Source organism: Lasiodiplodia theobromae (genome assembly GCF_012971845.1).
Source record: "Lasiodiplodia theobromae strain AM2As chromosome Unknown scaffold_15, whole genome shotgun sequence".
NCBI lineage: Eukaryota > Fungi > Ascomycota > Dothideomycetes > Botryosphaeriales > Botryosphaeriaceae > Lasiodiplodia > Lasiodiplodia theobromae.
In genome coordinates this window covers 311,690-329,749 of record NW_023336355.1, presented here as the reverse complement: position 1 = coordinate 329,749, position 18,060 = coordinate 311,690, and the positions used below count along the sequence as shown (strand labels likewise).

The window sequence follows — 18,060 nt, the reverse complement described above, 5'->3', positions numbered from 1 at the left end:
GAAGAAGCTGGTCAAAGTGGATGAGAATGGAGCTGAAGAGGAGAGGGTTTAGTAGACCGTCGCTAGATATTTTGAGCTCTCGGGGGAGGAGTCTGTGCGCGAGTAATGCTGATCAAGAAGGAAAGAGCGGACCGCATGGAGCTGCGACCGGAAAGGGAAAGAGCAGAGGCACATAATGCAATGCAGTCCGTCTAACGGTGATCCTGGAACTCAGTGATGGCTTCATGGCCTACTCAAATAGGCAATTATCCCTCTATTCAACGAAGCCGAACCTGTCATTCAGTAAAGCCCATAGACCACACCAGATCTGATGATCTCCACTGTTCGACGGTTGATGGCTTTGCCGGGATTCGTTTATAAAGATTGGGGGCTGAATTATCTTTATGCCTTGATGATATATGAAGCGGATCAAAATGCTGCGTTGCAACATGGAAATGCATCGCCGCAAGTGGGATTGACTTTGAAGAGAGAACAAAATCACAGTGAGAATTAGATGTGAGCATTGGAGATATTCCTCGGAGATTGAGGTATCCTACATCTCTACTCGATATTAGAAACTGCAAAACATACAAAGAACAGAGCTGAAGAGCGTATGAAGAACGTGTCCACACGGTCTTGGAGTTTAACCATCATCATCATGCTACACCCGCTTTGGCAAAAGGAGCCTCCTCGGGCTGAGCCAGAAATTCTCCATCCTCTTCGACAAAGTAGACTTCTCATCCGAATTCGGCACACCCTCGGACCTCTCCACGGCGGCCTTCTTCTCAATCTCGAAAATCTTCCACGACCTCAACATCCACAAGCTGCCCGCTCCCAGAATAAACATGGCGCCCACAAACACCTGAGCAACGAGATACTTCTTCGTGCCCTCGCCCAAGCCGATGCCGTTGACCAGCTGCATAGCAATGGGCTCGGCAAACGTCGTCGGCAGCACCAGCGCAAAACACACGATGCCAAACACGCCGGCCATCTCGGTGATGCCGACGACCTCAGCGAGCACAGGGCTGATGGTGGACCAGAAGGTGCCGCAGACGGTGCCGGCCAGGACGGCGAAGACGAGCAGCAGGGTGTAGCTGTGGGCGGGGATCCACAGGGCAAAGCACAAGACGGCGCACAGGGCCGTCATCAGCATGGCCATGTTGATGCGGCCGAGGCGGTCGCTGTAGTAGCCGACGACGGGCCTGCCGACGCCGAGCCCCAGGTTGAGCAGCGCGTTGGCCACGGCGCCCTGCGAGTCCGACAGGCCGATGGTCGTGGCGAAGTTGGGCAGCGAGTAGTAGAGGGTGATGTAGCCCAGCTCCGTCACCACCCCCCAGAAGACGATCAGCAGCACCTCGGTGCGCCCGAAGTCGCGCAGGTCGAAGTTGCGCGGCATCATGGTCGGCTTCGACTTGCGCCCGGCCGGCTGTGCGAGATGTTGCTGCTGGAGCACCTCCTTCGGCACACGGTCCTTGAGCAGCAGCGACGAGACCGTGTTGACTACGACGCTGCAGATGGCGAGCACGCGGTAGGTCCAGGCCACGCCGAGCTTCGGGATGGCCTGGCCGGTGCCCAGGCTGTATGCCAGCCCGCCCAGCCCTGCGCCGGACGAGGCTATCCCGACCGCGAGGCTGCGTCGTGTCGAGAACCATGGTGGCAGAACGGCCGTGGCTGTGATGTACAGGAAGCCCATCCCCCAGCCATACGCCACACCCTGGCTGAGGAAGAGGTGCCAGATTGCGGTTGCGTAGGCCGACGAGAAGAGGGCGAGAAAGACTACGGCGGTGCCGATTAGTAGAGTCGTTGGCGTCCCGAGCCGTTCGCGGCTTGTGACGGCGATGGGAGAGACCATGAGGGCTTGCGAGATGGAAAGACCACCAATGAGGGCATATTCCAGGTGGCCGGCGCCCGGGAAGGTGCCCTTCTGGAGGAAGTAGTTGAGGATGACCCCCCATGCCTGAAATCGAAAAGTTAGCCTCTCAGTCGCCTTGGTTGGATATTGAGTCACTTACGCCGTTGATGCCCCAAGTGTGAGCATTGATGAGGAAAACACTGGCAGTGCAGACCCAAGCATAGCCTCCATTCGGCGGGACGTCCTCTTGAAGAGCTATGCGCGTGTCCTCAGGCGCTTGCACTGAGGATTTGAATGACTCACTGGAACCATTTTGGAGTGTTGCTTGTTCAATGTCGCCGGCCGCTTGTTCCGGGGATGGGTAAGTCGCAGTTATGGGCTCGAACATATCGTTCCAGGTACTGAGGAATGAAGAGCAATGAAGTGCCAACAGTCTCTTCCGGGCCTCGATTTCTTTTAAATTTTTTTCTTTGACGTTGAGCAACAGAAGACGAGGGTTATGGCTAAAAGGCGCCACTTCTCCACATGGTTACCGGAAATGGAGAAGCAATCCGCACCGAAAAGGACCGAAGAAAGCTTTGTTGCTACACATACCGCTCATTGGGCCATCCCGCATGTATTACATGTGAATATCTTCCGACTTGGACCTAGCGCCTCACCATCTGAGCTATTTTGTATTACTCGCTTGTGACGAAACCCGACCACCTGCCTGTCGAAAGCTTGGCACTCACCTTCTCGCCGCTTCTTATCGCAATCTTTGCTGCATCTTTAAAAAATACTTTTCCTGCTAACCACTCACATTCACCGCCTAATGCAGCACGGCCTTGGCGATGTGAGTCACTGTGTTACTAAGCAATGGAAGGGTGTGCAGCCCCGCCCAATCCTTGCATGGGTATGCGATATTAGTTGTTCTCCGGCTTGCGGCCATACACGACAGAGCTACGGATTCGTAAGCCACGAACGCTTGGTCGGCGGGGTCGGCGCAGGACTTACTACGTGTAGTAGGGGTGTACTTTGCGACTCCTGATGGCAGCACGGTACCTTGCCACCAGCACCTGCACCTCCTCGTATTTCCACTGGCTGCGTGTCAGCTCTACATCCAAAAAGGTAAGGCAATCCGGGGAGAAGAAGCATACGCCAAGTACATGTGTGCAGAGGTACATTGCCCATCCCTCGGCACCCTGGAAGCAATACAGCAAGTGCCACTTGCCGATCTCCTTCAACCTAGGATCGCTACTCCACGGTCCGATTGGCACCTTGTAGTCCACTTGATGCACATCTTCGAACCCCGCATCCAGCATGCGCTGTTTCATGTCCTTCCAGATATCCAGCGTGCGTCCGAATTTAGGAGAGTCGGCGGCGTTGATAAACAGGGGACCCCACTCCTTCAACACTTTGTCTTCGTACTTGTCGAGCGTATCGTCGTCGCAGCGCGTGAGGATGGACATTTCCAGCTGCTGGAACCAGCCGCCGGGCTTCAGGGCTCGGAATGCTTGCTGATAGTACTTGTTCCAGTCATCGATGCTGCCGTACAGCATGCGCGTGTGGATGAAATCGAAATGGTTCTCCGGGAAAGTCCAATTTTCGGTGGCGTCGTCGAGCTCGAACTTGCAGTTTGGGGGCCTTCAATACCGTCTTCAGTCTCACATTTTCATATTGTTTTGGCGGAAGCCTTACAGCAGCGAGGGCTGAATGGGAGACAGGTCGGTTCCGATGACCTCGGCGCTCGGATACTCATCCGCAAAGTCTCTGAAACGCAGGAGCATTAGTACGACGCATTGCTATTCGTCCGGATCATACTCACATGGCCCATATGCCGGTACCCGTGCCGACATCCAGGACCCTCTAGAAGCTCGATTAGAGTTATGATGCCTGAGACTGGAAGGGATCTTGCCTGGGGGTTTTCGCCAATGGGAGCGAGAACGAGCTTATCACCAAGGACTATCCTCAGCATGTGATGGCTGCAATGCAATCAGAGCTATGTTTTGCACCGAGAACGACATTGCATGAACTCACCCGATGTCCAATTGGTCGTTCTGGGTATCATCATTGGGACCCCTAGAAGGCGATGGCGTGAGATTTGAACAGGCGCACCCAGGCTGTCTGCATACCAGTAGGCACCTTCCTTCCACTTCTGGTAGCGGCGACCGTTCTCAAAGCGGTGGCGCCAAATGGTCGAGGCGATGGAGGTGGTGTCGCTCAGCTCGTCTTCACCAATGGCCGAGTCATCTTCGTCGGCGTCCTGGGCACGTGTTTGTGAGCGTTGGTGGCGGAGGGGTAAGGTGTAACGTTTCGTACCACTGGAATGTTGACGACGGGCTCATTTGATGGAGGAAATTCGGGCGAGGCGGTGGGGCGGGGAGGGGAGGACATGATTAAGCTCGTCGGAGACTAGGGCGGCTGCTCCCGTGCGCTAAGAATTCTTCGACGACAGAAGCAAAAGAAAAGTGTGTGAGGCGACGATAGGGGGCGCGGGCGGGGAAGCAAAGCGGCGTGCTCGGCGGTGATAAGTGAGTGGGAACGAGACAGTGGGAACAACCCTGCAGTTAACGGGCGCGCCCGTGTGCCCGCCTTCCTCGACTGCCGCTGCCGTCGTTTTTTCCGCGCCACGTCACGAATTGGAAGTACCCCGACCCGAGTCATCATTGTCGCTCTCCCCTGTAATCTGGTTGGCGCCGCGAGCCTTGGAACTTGCGTGCTGCTTTCTGGTTGTGGGCGAGGCTCCACAGAAATTCCGACCGTTCGTCAGGGCACTCCGAGTCATGGGCTTATCAGAAGACCTGCAGCATCTCGCTTCTGCATGACGATTTCTTCACACATCTTGGTTCTGGAAGACCACGGCATTGATCTTCGATGCCCTGTACAAGAGAAGCAATCGCCTAGGGCATGCTAATGTATCATCACGCATCTGCGGTCCGCAACACTTACACACTTCAAAGAGTCTTCAGTGGCATGATAACCGTACGAAATAGTACCAGGTGAGCTGAGGAGTCCTTTGTTATAATTGATTTAAGCCAAGAATATTCGCCCGAGAAGCCTTTCCTGGATTGTTCTCCACTGTCTTCGTTCACGAGGGAATCCAGAAGCTCAAGTTCAGGTTCTTTGCCTCCAATCAAGCCGGCCTCTCCTCATCCACTCGTTCAATGTGCTCCACATTTCCGCCATGCACGCTAAACCTCTTCCCCGCAACGACATCCTTCTCCATCTGCACCTCGATGTGCGAATTGAGCAGCGGACTCGGGTCCTCGACCCAGAAAGCACAAATGGTCGTAATGACACCAAACGGGATGCTCGCATAGAAGACCATGCGGAAAGCCTTCGCATACGTCTCCCTGAAGGCCGTCTTCGTCGCCTCGGCCACGGCCTCGCTGACACCTCCCGGCACCGCCTGCAGCGCGCCTGGCACGCCGACCGCGTTCTCGATGACAGCAGGGACCAGCGCAGCCATGTTCGCCGGATCGAAACCCGCACGAACGGCAGCCTCCGCGATATTGCTGCCAAGCTCGCGGTTGGTGACGGAGCGCAGGATGGTGCTGAAGATGGCATTCCCAATGGAGCCGCCGGCGCTCCTGAAGGTGCCGATCAAGCCCGAGGCCACGCCCAGCTCGTCCTGCGGCACGAACAGGCCGGCCGTGACGTAGGCGATGGTCGTCAGCCACGTGAAGCAGCCCTGGCCGAAGAACTGCAGCGCCATCCACGCCGCCTTGTTGCCCGGGATGACGGCCGCGTAGCACGCCGTGAAGGCCGTTTGGATCACCAGCGCCACCACGATCTGCTCGCGCACGTGCTTGATGCGGTGCAGCAGCGACGGGATCAGCCACCCGCCCACCACGCCCCCAAGCCCGTTGGGGATGGCGATGATCCCGATCTCGGTCGGGTCGTTGGTGTACATGTACAGCGACGCCTGCGGCAGCAGCGCCGCCATGGCGTACCAGATGAAGCCCGACACGAAGACGATGAGCAGGTGGATCGTGAACTTGCGCAGCATGGCGAAGAGCGACCGCGGGAAGAGCGGGTTGGCCGGCACCGTGAAGTCGTAGACGAAGCATGCGATGGTGACGAGTGCGCCGATCGTAATAGTCGACCCGACCAGCGCCTTGGAGTACGACGACTTGCCCAGGTAAGTCAGCCCCACCAGTAATATCGTCAGCCCTGCCGTGAAGAGGAACAGTCCGATCCAGTCCAGCTCCCTGAATTCGTCCCAGCGTGACTTTTCGTAGTCTCGCCGCGGTCGAGACGGGGGGAAGTAGAAGATTGCGATGCCGACTGTGCAGAGAGCCGAGTAGATGATGGCGATGTAGTAGCACCATCGCCATGTCGCTTCCTCAGCAAGCTTGTTGGCAATAATCACACCGAATGCCGCCCACGGAACGTTGATGCAGAACTCGGTCCAGCCGAGCCCAATGCCGCTGCCGCCGCTATATCAGCATGCAATCAAGGCCGAGAGCCCTTCAAGTACGTACCGATACTTATTAGGGAGGAGCTCCGAAATGCCGGGATATGCTACAAAAGCAACACCGGCTCCAAATCCAACAATTGTTGATGCTGCGGCTACGGTAGTAGTCTTCTGAGCAGTTGCTCCAATTATCTGCACCATGTCAGTGCTAATACCGTTGAAGACGCACTGAATTGGCCACTTACCGCACCCACTAATGTAATAACCTGGCCAGACAGCGTGACCCAGCGACGGCCGAAGATATCGCTCCAACCTCCGGCGATGGAGAAAGAAATGGCAGACGCGACACTCCAGCCACCCGCAATCCAGACTATATTCTCCGTATCATTCAAGTCTTGCCCGATGGGGTTGAGGATGCCATTGACAAGCACATAGCCGCAAGCAACGGGGGCCACGAAGGACATGCCCAGGAACTGCCATCCGAATAGGGGAAATCAGCTCACTCATCTTGACCCAAGTGAATCTGTGCGAAGCTGAAGTCTTGACTCACGAAGACCGCAATGATTGCTGAAATAGAAACTTTCTCCTCTTCATCGCTCGTCATACGTGTCGATCGGCCTTCTACTATGGTGTCAGGCGCTGTAACAACGGGCTCAAGTGACTCGGCCGAGTCATTCTTCTCAATCTCGGGATTGACTGATTTCGGGGTCGCCATGCTGTGTTGAAGCAGGCTTGGATTCGATGGTGAGGCAATGTTAACAAGAAACCACTTTCGGGAGAGGACCGCTTGGGATGCCGCTGCCTCAAGGAGCAGATGCAACTCCTGAGCGACACTTATAGGCGAGCGGGACCATCGGCGGGTATATCTGTGGAGCGATAGATTAGACTTCGCGGTCTTCTATGCGGGATGACGGTCTCCATGAGTCGAGCATGCAAGCACCCCGGGCGAGTCAGGGAAGAAACCGGGATGAGCACAGAGGCCAAATCACCCCTCCGGAAGGTGATTTGAGAAGTTGCGGGACGAACGCCTCTTTCTCCACACGCGGTGGGTCCCTTGGCCCGCAGGCCCCTCCCCTGCCGAAGTCTGGGGTTACCCGGCGCACCCCACAATTCTACACATCAACTCCTAACAAAGAAGCTACATAATTGATAGGCTCCCCAACAAATAAACATGGCTGCAAAGCCTGCCCACTTGAGATCGACATCAACAGCAAGAATAGAAATGAGGCAGCGCCACCACAGCCACGTCTCACACCTGCTGGCCCGCAATCCAATGGTGTCGTTCCCGGATCAGCTGGCCACGTTCTGGATCTTCGGCACTTGCAAATGCCTGCCGTGCCGGCAGTTGTGACGCTTGCCAGGGTCTGCCACCCCGCCCTGGCAGATGAATGCCTCTTCGTGCATTGCTACCGGACCGCGCCCGTCCGATTGGCTCGGATATTGGGCTTCTTGTTTGCGGGGAAGCAACGATCCTAGCGGCGACATACAGTCCCCTCTCGCAGCCATTTACTTTTTTGCTCATGTCATGGGTAGCTGAAGCTATCGTCCGGATGAGAATGTCGATTTAAAAATTCTACATACACGTCCAGACGATAGCTTCAACTACCCGCATACGTTAATTTTTCTAAAGCCCATCGAGGTTACGAAACTGTTTTTTACACCTTGTTATGCACGTTGCACCTACTTGAAGAAGGACTTCAAGCTCACGTCTGGATGTATTTATTCGACCTTGACTTTGAAATACAGGTCCGGATGTTTGCTTCCGCCATCACCAAGCGATGCAATGACTAGCCCACCGAGACGCTAAGCTAACATAAAGAATGACCGTCGCACCAACCTCCGGCATCTTCCTTCATCATCGCGTGGCCACCGGGATCTAAATCTGCACGCCGAGCTCAACTACCACACACTGCCCCCATCAGCCACTCCCCCGCTCCAAGAAAACACTCCAGCGTCCAGATCAAGCTCACAGCTTAACCAGGTACCACCATTAAGTCATCAATATCATCGTGGCTACTGCCACACCACCACCAGATCCGCAGCCTTTTCTCCTTATCACATCTCTCCTTCGCAATCCTCAATTGCCGAGCCTTCTTTTCCGCCAAGTACATCCACTGCGGCTTGCGTAGACGAAAGTCGTCATCACCTGCGGAACGGGGCTCTGGATCGTCTTCAGGTAGACTAGGAGATGCGGACTCCCTCGGACGGGGCTGGAGAGAGGTCTTCTCGGCGTAGGTAAGCTGCGGCTGACGACGGGACTGTTGTGCTATCGGCATCCACTTTGGCTGGGTCCCAAAAGACCTGGATGTAGCGTGACCATCGCCGCCATGGCCCGCGCCACCGTCACCCTCTTCCTCACTCTCTTCCCCATCCTCTTCCTCATCATCTTCCCCACCCTCAACATTCAGAACATCAGCAGGTGACGATGGCTGTGAGCTTTCCATCTGAAGCTCCCCCTCTATGTCACCTTCTGTTGCTTCCGTGGTACTGTGAACGGAATCTATCCTTTGAACTCTGGTGATGATGGGGGTTTGGTCGGAGCTAGATTTTGCTGAGGCCTCGGATATATCCGGTTCACTGGCGGGATTGGGGTCTTCGGCTCTTCCACGAAGTCTGACTTTGAGATTGCTCTCTTTGGGGCGGTTCCAGCGAATTGTCCATTTCGTGTTTCTTACACTGCGGTTCGAGGCGGGAATATACAGGCATCCCTTGGAGTTGTTGGAGAGGCGTTTGGAAGACATGGTGGCATCGAGGTTATTGTAAGCGCGAAAGCGGTCCATACTGCTGGCAGGTTTGCACCTTGTGTATGAAGTCAGTCCCTGCCCCTGCTCTGGAAGAAGGCTACAAGCTGACTTACAATTCCTGATACCGAGATGTCTCGCGCGATTGAGTCTTGAAAGAGTGACGGAGGCGTTAGAATACTTGGGATAGTACTTGGCTCCAACGAGCGTAGAGTTGAAATGTTGAGATGTGCAGTGTTGTTCGAGTTGCGTGGGGCGAGAGAAGTACGTGTTAGGTGGGCGCGGTTGCCTCGCGCGCCCGTCTTCTTAGCTCCTTCCACTGCTGCTGAGCGCCGTTGAACAGCAATCAGGTTTCTGTATACCCTACGAGCGCCAAATACCGATTCCCAAGTGGATTTGCCTCAATACACGTCCCAGGTCGATACACCCGTCACCCGTCCTTTGCGCCAATCCACGCCATGCTTGTACTCGGCGGCGATCGGTTCCTCGTCGATACCGCAATGATCTTCACCATCTCTGCCTCTAAACCATCCAAGGCCATACGTCTTCCCCTTCATTTTCTCCAGATACCGGGTCATCGCGGTGCTGTCCAGCCTCTGCGTGTTCACAAAGTTCACGAGCATGTTGCTTTGGTGGATGTACGCGAGCACGGATGCAATGGTACCAGGCTGCCGTGGCAAGAAGTAGTGCCTTCGCTTTGCGTACACAACGCCAGCAATGACGCACAGGTAGACAAGAATGCCGAGGGCCAGAGCGAAAGATACCCAGAATGATTTGAAGGTTTCATCCGTGGTGTAGCGGCTGTCGTTATCGTCATCGGACAGCACATCATCGTGGCCATCGCCGGAAATGAACTTCTTGCCGTCGACAGAGAATGAGGACATGCAGACAGTCAAAACCTCTGTCATGACCGCGCCGACACCGACGGCAGAGACGAGGTAGTGACGGTTGAAGAAGGCTTTGACAGGGAGGTAGCCGGGTGGGGTGCCAGTATAGTCGAGAGTAAGGGTGCGCGGTGGCGCGTTGCGGCGCGAAAGGATGTAGAAGGGCTCGACGATGCGAACGTCCATATCAATAGTGCCCCAAAGGAGTTTGATGACGGTGCCGATGGCAGTGAGGAGAAAAGGAATCTTCTCGGTGACGACGTTTGCATTCGGTTGGAACAGGAAAAGTGGCAGTAGGACCATGACGATGATTAGGCCGCAGATGTATGGAATACCACCTTTGAGGGTGAGCATCAGCGGATGTGGGTTCTCGAACTTCTCGGTTACTTCTTCAGTACGTGTGTTCCGAATGTATTCTCCCTGCCAGAGGGAACTCTTGTGCAGAATGTAGCGGCGGTGCGCGAGTTGCTTATGGATGACGGGTGTCGGTGCTATGTCCAGTCCTTGGAAGTCTTGCAAAATGTGACTTTGCGTTGCCATGGCCGCGATACCAGCGATGCCCTTCGGATCACTAAGTAAACCACTCTTTCTCCGAAGCTTGAATAGGAGAAGCATGCCACAAAAAGCCACAACGAATAAAGACGCCGACGTGAGCCTTGACCAGATGGGCACGATGCGGACGAATTTGAAGTCATCTTCTTTTCTATCATCCTTGTCTGGATACATTTTCACAGACGCAGACTGCAAGACCGGGATAAGACTACCGGAGGTCAGTGTTGCCAAAGAGGAAAGCAAAACTGCCCATTGTCGATGGCGTGCTGCCCTGATGGGAATGAGGTACGACAAGAAAGTCAAGTAATCGATGTTCAGGCTGGCTGCGGCAGTGGCACCTTTAGGACGAGAGAGTTGGTAGTAAGGTTCAAGCCGTTTGACTTCAAAGTCGGATATCTGCCAAAGGATACCGTAGGACAGTAGGATGATTGTTGGTGCGTATTTCCAGGTAAAGTAGTCTGTCAGGGAGATTTCCTGCGGGGTTTTAAATCTCAAAAGTCCGTCGTCTTGGCCTTTCGTTATCGATATCTGGCAGAGTAATTCCTGAAGGGCTCCAAGACCTATTGCAATGATGATGAGAATTGTGATCCACCACCATCGCATTGACACCGGCCTCCAAGAAGGCATGTCAGGATCTGGAGGGAAGTAATAGCTTGTCTCCGACTGGTCCTTTGGCCCGGTGGCAACTCTGTCGATGATGCTACGACGTTCGTAGTCCGCTCCATCGAGATTGCTGAGGTCAACCGCTGGCGTTTCAACGGCCAAAATTTCACCAGACTTGTCTGCTGCCTTTTGAGCTTCTTTGCGTTGAGCACTGGCTGACGTCTTTCCTCTCTTGATTGTTGCCTGACGGACAGGCTCAGAAGCGTCTCGGACTCTGTGCATGCCGCTTCCCATGGCACCAAGCCTGTGCCCAATCTCCGATTTCTGGCTTTCAGCACCCAAGCTCGTATAAGCTCCTCTTGTCTCCTGTTCTGACTTGTCGAACTCTTCACCCTCAGACATTTTCCGAAGTGGAATCGGACCTTCAAACGCGCTTATGTCGAAACCAATACTATCAGCGTCGCGTCCTTCGTCAACATCCGTCAGTCTGGCCCTTCCCAGGTCCGCGCTTCCGTTGCCATCCTCATCTTCCAACCTGCCGTACCTTGAGCGTCGCGATCCTCGTAAAGCTTTGAGTGAACCGAGCTTGCTGAACAAGCTGGGCTGACGCGCTGGTGCAGGGCTGGATTGGATGAAAGAAGCTGGCGCAGAATCATAGGCGGTGGATGCGGAAAATGTTGGGGGCGACGGGACATCCGAAACGGCGAACGACGTCTTCTCCGGAGAAGATATGGATGAGGCATAAGAATATCGCTGACGGGAATCACGGCGGGTTGAGATCAAGGAAGGGCGTTGAGGGTAATCGCTAGCCGGCGACTCTTGATGTGGTGGTGTCTCTTCTTCATAAATGGCATTGCGGTCCGAAAATGGGCTGTAACCTTCGGTCGCAGGAGAGCCTGCGCGCAGTGAGGCTGGAACGTTATCCATAAGTGGGAGTTATTGAGCGGGCGAAGCCGAGTGCTGAGTTCTCTCGCGGACAAGTAGGATTTGACGGCGCTCTCGAATCACATGTGGGTATAATTGATGAAGAGGGACGGGTTGAGGTTGCGGGGTTGGAGAGGCAAACAAACAGCGGACCGGACGGTAGTGACACTACATGTCTAAGGCATCCTTCCCGGGGCTTGACATGGCGGCACGGCGGGTACAGTAGCGGCAGGATGCGGCGCAGGAACCCTCCAATCTCGTGCATCGAGAATCAGCCCCCAATATTCGGCACTAGGGATCAGCGGTCTGGAGTCGCAGCGAAAGAGAGACCAAGAGACCAAGATGGGGGCCACGATAAGGCGCTGCGGTCAGCATTTCGTGGAGTGAAAGTGAAGCTTCGGCGAGTCCAGCAGCCCATTATTAGCAGCTGAATGTAAGTTTGACGGTGACAGACTCATCGAACGCGAAAAGGCACGTTTTCCCGAAGCGGTCATCGCGGCGTCAGCCATCGGGCTAACGGTAGTCAGCTGGCGCTATTCAGCCTTGCTCGACAGCTTGCGTGCTGGCATGTTCAGGCTGCATTTGGTAAAGCCCAAGATTACGGCGCTTGATCCTTGAAGCAGTGGAGATCCGGTGAGGCTGTTACCGCGGCAGCAGGCGAAGAGACTGCAGTGGTTGGAGGGCAGGGGCGACTGGCCAGGGTTCACTCGCTTGCTGCGTACCTAACCGACTGTTCGCACACGCACACTCCCCCACACATCAACACCATCGTACCCAACCTTGATGTGCGCAGGGATGGCCGCGCAAGCACACATGTCGCACTGAAGTGTTCTGCATGTATGCAGTAAGCATTCCAGCTGCCCGGTTCCGCCTCAGAGCTGGCTCCGTCTGGTGAGACGGTAACCAGCTCTTGTTTCATCGTCGTCGGTGAGCCATCACTTCCCCAACCATCCCATCACCCCTGCAGCTTCATGATGAATCCTTTTATCCATTCAAAGTTTCAAGACGGATCGGAGGGGATTTTTCGTACTTCTTCCCCGTGAATGAACGCTTCTCTCTGAATTCTGCACTCGTCGAGTCGCCTCAACCACGAAGACCCTCACACAGGACATGTGCTGACGACCGAGACCACAGGCAGGCTGATGAATAGTGCGACCGAGCGGTTCTCCCACAGGGAACCGTGTCGTGACGCTCACATTGATACGCGTACAGAATCGATATATAGTAATACGACACCGTTTCACATTCCATGCATTAAGCTTTCCGATTGCAATGAACCATCCGGCGCCGCATATTGACATGCCCAGCTTTTACTGTTCGAGTACATGGCAGCATATGACCTTTTTTCTACGAGGACTTGTTCCTCGAGCTCCGCCTAGGCTCGCCCGTCTCAGTGGCAGCCTTCTTGGGCTCCCTCTTCGGCTTAGCCTTCGCTGCCGGCTTCTCACCGTTCTCGGCCTTCTTGGGCCTGCCGCGACCCTTCTTACCGTTTGCCTCAGTCTCCGTCTTCTGCTGCTTGGCAGGCGGTTCGCCATCGCCCTTGTTATCCGCCTTCTTCTCCTCGCCCTCCTTCTTGTCCTCGCCGTTAGTCTCGGCCTTGCGCTTATCGCCGGCTTGCGCCTCGTCGTTCTCCTTCTTCTCTGAAGTCTTTTCTTCCTCCTTCTCGGCCTTGGGAGCCTCCTCGGCAGGCTCCTTCTTTTCCTCTTCTTTGCTTTCCTCTTTCTTTTCCTCCTCGTCCTTCTTCTCGGCCTTCTCTTCCTCGGCCTTCTTCTCACCGTTGGTCGTCTCCTCCTTCTCCTTGTTGTCGTCCTTCTTCTCGTCCTCCTTGTTGTCGTCCTTCTTTTCCTCCTTCTTGTCTTCAGCCTTGTCCTCAGTCTTATCCCCGGCGCCATTGGCCTTGCTTTCGACCTCGAGCTCGGAAGCTTTCTTCACGACATCGTTACCGGGGCGCTCGACGAGTACGGCGGGGTTCTCGGGTTCGGCGTTCTTTTTAATCGTGTTGCCCTTGTTCGACTCGATGGCGATCTCGCCCTCTTTGGCGACCTCGGAGACGGTACCGCCGGGCGCACCACCGCCCCACTTCCACGACACTGCAACAATGGCAATAAGCGACCAGCTTTGGGCGAAGAAGGATGGAGGAGAGATGCGTGTTGTCTGCTGACATGCGGCACTACGTCATCGCACGGCCCGGGGGACGGGCAGATGCCGGGGTGGAAAGGTGCAGAGGCGAGGGTGCGCGCATGAGGGGGTGCATGGACGCGCCTCAGCTGGGATGCGATTGGACAGCGTACCTTCGTCGCCCTTTTGGATTTCCTGCTCAGACATGGCGATGATGCGGATTGATGCGCGTTCCGGGGAGCTGAGGGAGCTAAGCTGCTAGCGCTGCGACACGTGAACAGGCGCGGATGGGCGGCAATGAGAGTGAGGGTGGTCGCGGGGCGAATGCGACGATAGGTGAGGGTTGATTGATGCGCGCGCAGGTGTGGACGATGGGAAAGGAGAGGGAGAGAGGAGTAACAATGGTGTGATGTTGGAAAGCTGAGAGGACGGAGCTAAAACGACGGGATCGGCACAGGCGCGAGCGTCATCCAGCCCCATGCAGTGTTCTAAAAAGCGGAGTCCACGTGACGCGGCAGAATCATCTCCCCCCAGACGCCTCTCCTCTTCCTCGGGCAGTCGTCGCGGCTGCCCGCCTGACTGCCTCACCGCACGCTGTGCCCGCAATTGGTCCAGGCCAGCCCGTTGCGCTCGGACAACGGCTGACGGGCTGCAGCGTTTCAGCAGTGGAGCTAACGGATCATCTCAGAATAGAGTCGAATCATGGACACGCTTCTATCTCCGTCGCTCACCCTCTACGCTGCGTGGTAGTCTACAAATGGCTCCGCCGCGTGCTCCGGAGACGCTTGAGGCTCTGCAGGATCTCAATCTTCCTCAGCTCCATCTGCAAGTCCTCCTCGTCCATCCCGTCCAGATCAATGTTGCCGTCGCTTACCGCCGAGTCAATCCGCTGACGAAACTTCGGCGCCTCCGGCTTGGACACAGCCTCGCCCCTGGCCTTGCCGGGCACGTCCACCCAGCCTCTGCATTTTTCCACTGCTTTCGTCCACGCTGCGAACTTTGCCTCGCGATCCGCAGCCGAGGTTGACGGCTCGAAGACAGTGCCGCCCGCACGGTTGACGTCGCGCAGTTCGGCAAAACTGCGCCACACGCCCGTCGCCAACCCCGCTGCAATGGCTGCGCCAAGTGCCGTCGTCTCACGCATCCTGCGTATATTAGTGACGTGTGCCTCCTCAATTCCGCCACTGACAATACGTACTTTGGTCGGTATACCGGAATGCCAATGGTATCGGCTTGGGTCTGCATGCAGAGATCCGAGTTGGACATGCCGCCATCAACAGCCAGTTCGGCAAGAGCATGACCGCTGTCGAGCTGCATAGCATCGAGAATGGCTTTGGTCTGATAGCAAGTTGCTTCAAGCGTGGCTCGAGCGATATGGCCCTTCTTCGTGTTGAGTGTGATGCCAACTGTAGGTGTAGCCTCGTCAGTCATTGCTCTCTTAATCGTCTTCTCTCAGTCAACGCCAGGTGGTCTTGACTCTTCCTGTTTCTCGTCGTCAAGGGGGGTTCAGAACTTACACATAGTGCCCTTCGCGTCATCGATCCAGTACGGAGCAAAGAGGCCACTGAACGCCGTGACGAAGACGACACCTCCATTATCCTCCACGGAAGTGGCAAGGTCATTGATCTCCCGCGCCTCGCTGAAGAGGTTAAGGTTATTCTGGAGGAATTTGATCCCGGACCCTGCGACTGCGATGCTACCCTCCAAGGCATACACTGGTTTGCCGTCGAAGACGTATGCGATTGTGGCCAGAAGTCCATGCTTGGAGATAACAGGCTTGTCGCCCACGTTGTACAGCAGGAAGCAGCCTGTGCCATAGGTGTTCTTAGCAAGGCCCGGCGAGAACCCCTTCTGGCCAACCAGCGCAGCCGACTGATCTCCCAGACAGCCTGCAATGACGAAACCCTCCAGGGCTCCGGACGCCAGGGTACCATATGCCTTGGCATCTATGCTGTCAACAATTTTTGGCAAGTGCACCTTGGCCCTGTTCAACTGAAAGAAGTCTAGCAGTGCATCATCATAGCGCAGCGTCGAGATGTTCATGAACATGGTTCGCGAAGCGTTAGTAGCATCGGTCACGAAAACATCATTGGCAGGCCCTCCGTTCAGCTGGTATACCAGCCAGGTATCCACAGTACCGAATGCCAACTTTCCCTCGTCGTATGCGGCCTTGACGTCGGGGACATTCTCCAGCATCCACAACAGCTTCGCCGAACTGGGATACGTTGACAATGGCAGCCCACAGATTTGCTGAAGGTTGTCGGCCCCAGGGCGTGTCTTGAGCTCACGGACTAGCGCCTGGGCTCGTGTATCGGTCCAGACGATAGCATTGTAGAGCGGTTTTCCGGTCTCCCGATCCCACACCACAGTTGTTTCGCGCTGGTTCGTGATGCCGACCGCTCGGATCTGTGAGCGGTTATATCCTTGGGACTCGAAAGACTTGACGGCCTCTTCAATGCAGACGTCAACGCTGCTAACAATCTCCAGGGGATCATGCTCGTGCCAGCTGGAGATGGTCAGTATACGCCTCAAGAGAATGATCCTGGACGATTCCATACCCAGAGTTTGGGAAGTATTGCGTGAATTCCACTTGATGCGAAGCAACAAGCTCCCCCGACCGGTTGAAGATCAGGAAGCGGGAGCTGGTTGTTCCCTGGTCGATCGCGCCAACGAAGATTTCCTCGTAGTTGCTATTCATTTTCAGGTCGGATGGGATTCAGCAATCCAGGGTTCGAGGCAGAGGAAAGATTGAAAGAGCAGTGGTACAACAACCAGCATATTGGAACAGCAGCGGGGCGAGTATTAGAGGGGCCTGGCACGCCACAACAGAGCTCAGTCGAGCGCGAACACCGCGGGGTTTGTCGGACAAACATGCCCGATGACCCAGTATTGATTGGCCAAGGGTCAGGCAGGATCAACCGTTCCCCGCAAAGCTTGGCGCCAACCCTATCCGAATCAGCTCTCTTTTCATGTCTTCGACGTGGTCGCGCCCCCCGGCTCAGCGCGGCATTATTCCACAGCTGGGCATACCCCCGGACGTACCCTCAAGTACCGTAAGCTCACAAACACGCTTCTCCGCACCCACCCGCCCGGAAGAAACGCCATTGTACGACCTCCTGACTGTTCTGGATGCATCGCCGCTGCCATCAGCTCCTACTTCCGCCCACCAAGCCTCGTCCAGAGCACTCATTACCTCGGCATGAAGGTCGAGGCCTCTTGTGCTACGCGGCAACCAAACCCCAACCCGCCTGGCCGTGTTGCGGCAAAGACCCTGTCCTAGGCTGCGGCGTCGCGCCTAGCCCGGAGGGGATATTTCACGGCGTCTAAAAAGCGACCTTATGCTATTCGTCACAAAGCGCCTGACAAGAGGGCTTACGCAGTCAAGTCCTGAAAATGAACACCTGCAGGTCTGGGTGTCTGTCAGCCTAGTCGGCGGGACGAACGGTGCTTTCTAAGTGGTGAGCGCAGGTAATACGGATCAAAGGGTTGAAGAAGCACAACCAAGAGGCAGCCACGACCTGCACCTCCAACCCACCGGGGAAATCATGGCCATCACGCCACCCGGTCGTGCCGCCAGTGTGTCTTCGTATCCATCCTCCTTCCGTAGCGAGCTAATGCCGTGCGATGAGAGACGACATGGGAGGGGCAAACCATGAACACCCAATCACTGAGTCTCGACACGGCGAACGCATTTATCTGACTCCCTCGTCTTACCCCTCCCAACGGCTTGTTTCGTCCATGGCACGGGTTACATCCGCCGCCACTCCAGGCTATCACGGCATCCGCTCTCGGATGTTGGCAGATGCCATCGCCATTGGCGCCGCGGCGTCCAGGAGGTCGTGTTGGCGAATCACCAGGCCTTTCGAAATCGACTACTGGGCGTATGGCGGTCGGAGCCTTGCTGTCAACGCGATTGCCGATCTCCGACATCACCGAGGGGTAAGGACTGGATTGGCATGGTATTACTGATGATGCGGGGGAGAGGTCTTGGGTCGAGTCTCTTTGGTAGAT

The 18,060-nt window shown here is 55.7% G+C and overlaps 7 protein-coding genes across 7 annotated transcripts; all 7 read right to left on the bottom strand.

The window, feature by feature from the left end:
• Positions 1-640: 640 nt before the first annotated feature.
• On the bottom strand, positions 641-2,219 carry LTHEOB_5458 (MFS transporter; the record flags this gene model as incomplete). The annotated part of the gene is made up of 2 exons (XM_035514605.1): positions 641-1,936; positions 1,992-2,219. The coding sequence occupies 2 exons, from the start codon at positions 2,217-2,219 to the stop codon at positions 641-643; spliced, it is 1,524 nt and encodes a 507-aa protein (XP_035373748.1).
• Positions 2,220-2,733: 514 nt separating this feature from the next.
• LTHEOB_5457 (Methyltransferase type 11) lies at positions 2,734-4,204 on the bottom strand (the record flags this gene model as incomplete). Its single annotated transcript, XM_035514604.1, has 9 exons — positions 2,734-2,770; positions 2,825-2,907; positions 2,968-3,454; positions 3,509-3,580; positions 3,636-3,676; positions 3,756-3,792; positions 3,848-3,889; positions 3,943-4,073; positions 4,130-4,204. 9 exons carry the CDS (start codon positions 4,202-4,204, stop codon positions 2,734-2,736), a joined length of 1,005 nt encoding a protein of 334 aa, XP_035373747.1.
• A 739-nt stretch (positions 4,205-4,943) lies between these two features.
• On the bottom strand, positions 4,944-6,942 carry LTHEOB_5456 (MFS transporter; the record flags this gene model as incomplete). The annotated part of the gene is made up of 4 exons (XM_035514603.1): positions 4,944-6,240; positions 6,295-6,419; positions 6,473-6,700; positions 6,778-6,942. The coding sequence occupies 4 exons, from the start codon at positions 6,940-6,942 to the stop codon at positions 4,944-4,946; spliced, it is 1,815 nt and encodes a 604-aa protein (XP_035373746.1).
• Positions 6,943-8,200: 1,258 nt separating this feature from the next.
• Positions 8,201-8,968, bottom strand: LTHEOB_5455 (mRNA splicing factor rna helicase; the record flags this gene model as incomplete). The annotated part of the gene is made up of 1 exon (XM_035514602.1): positions 8,201-8,968. The coding sequence occupies one exon, from the start codon at positions 8,966-8,968 to the stop codon at positions 8,201-8,203; it is 768 nt and encodes a 255-aa protein (XP_035373745.1).
• A 401-nt stretch (positions 8,969-9,369) lies between these two features.
• Positions 9,370-11,934, bottom strand: LTHEOB_5454 (uncharacterized protein; the record flags this gene model as incomplete). Its single annotated transcript, XM_035514601.1, has 1 exon — positions 9,370-11,934. The coding sequence occupies one exon, from the start codon at positions 11,932-11,934 to the stop codon at positions 9,370-9,372; it is 2,565 nt and encodes an 854-aa protein (XP_035373744.1).
• A 1,344-nt stretch (positions 11,935-13,278) lies between these two features.
• On the bottom strand, positions 13,279-14,256 carry LTHEOB_5453 (Hmg-i hmg-y DNA-binding conserved site protein; the record flags this gene model as incomplete). Its single annotated transcript, XM_035514600.1, has 2 exons — positions 13,279-14,021; positions 14,223-14,256. 2 exons carry the CDS (start codon positions 14,254-14,256, stop codon positions 13,279-13,281), a joined length of 777 nt encoding a protein of 258 aa, XP_035373743.1.
• Positions 14,257-14,800: 544 nt separating this feature from the next.
• LTHEOB_5452 (Carbohydrate kinase) lies at positions 14,801-16,747 on the bottom strand (the record flags this gene model as incomplete). Its single annotated transcript, XM_035514599.1, has 4 exons — positions 14,801-15,194; positions 15,248-15,455; positions 15,567-16,555; positions 16,608-16,747. The coding sequence occupies 4 exons, from the start codon at positions 16,745-16,747 to the stop codon at positions 14,801-14,803; spliced, it is 1,731 nt and encodes a 576-aa protein (XP_035373742.1).
• Between the last annotated feature and the right edge of the window lie 1,313 nt (positions 16,748-18,060).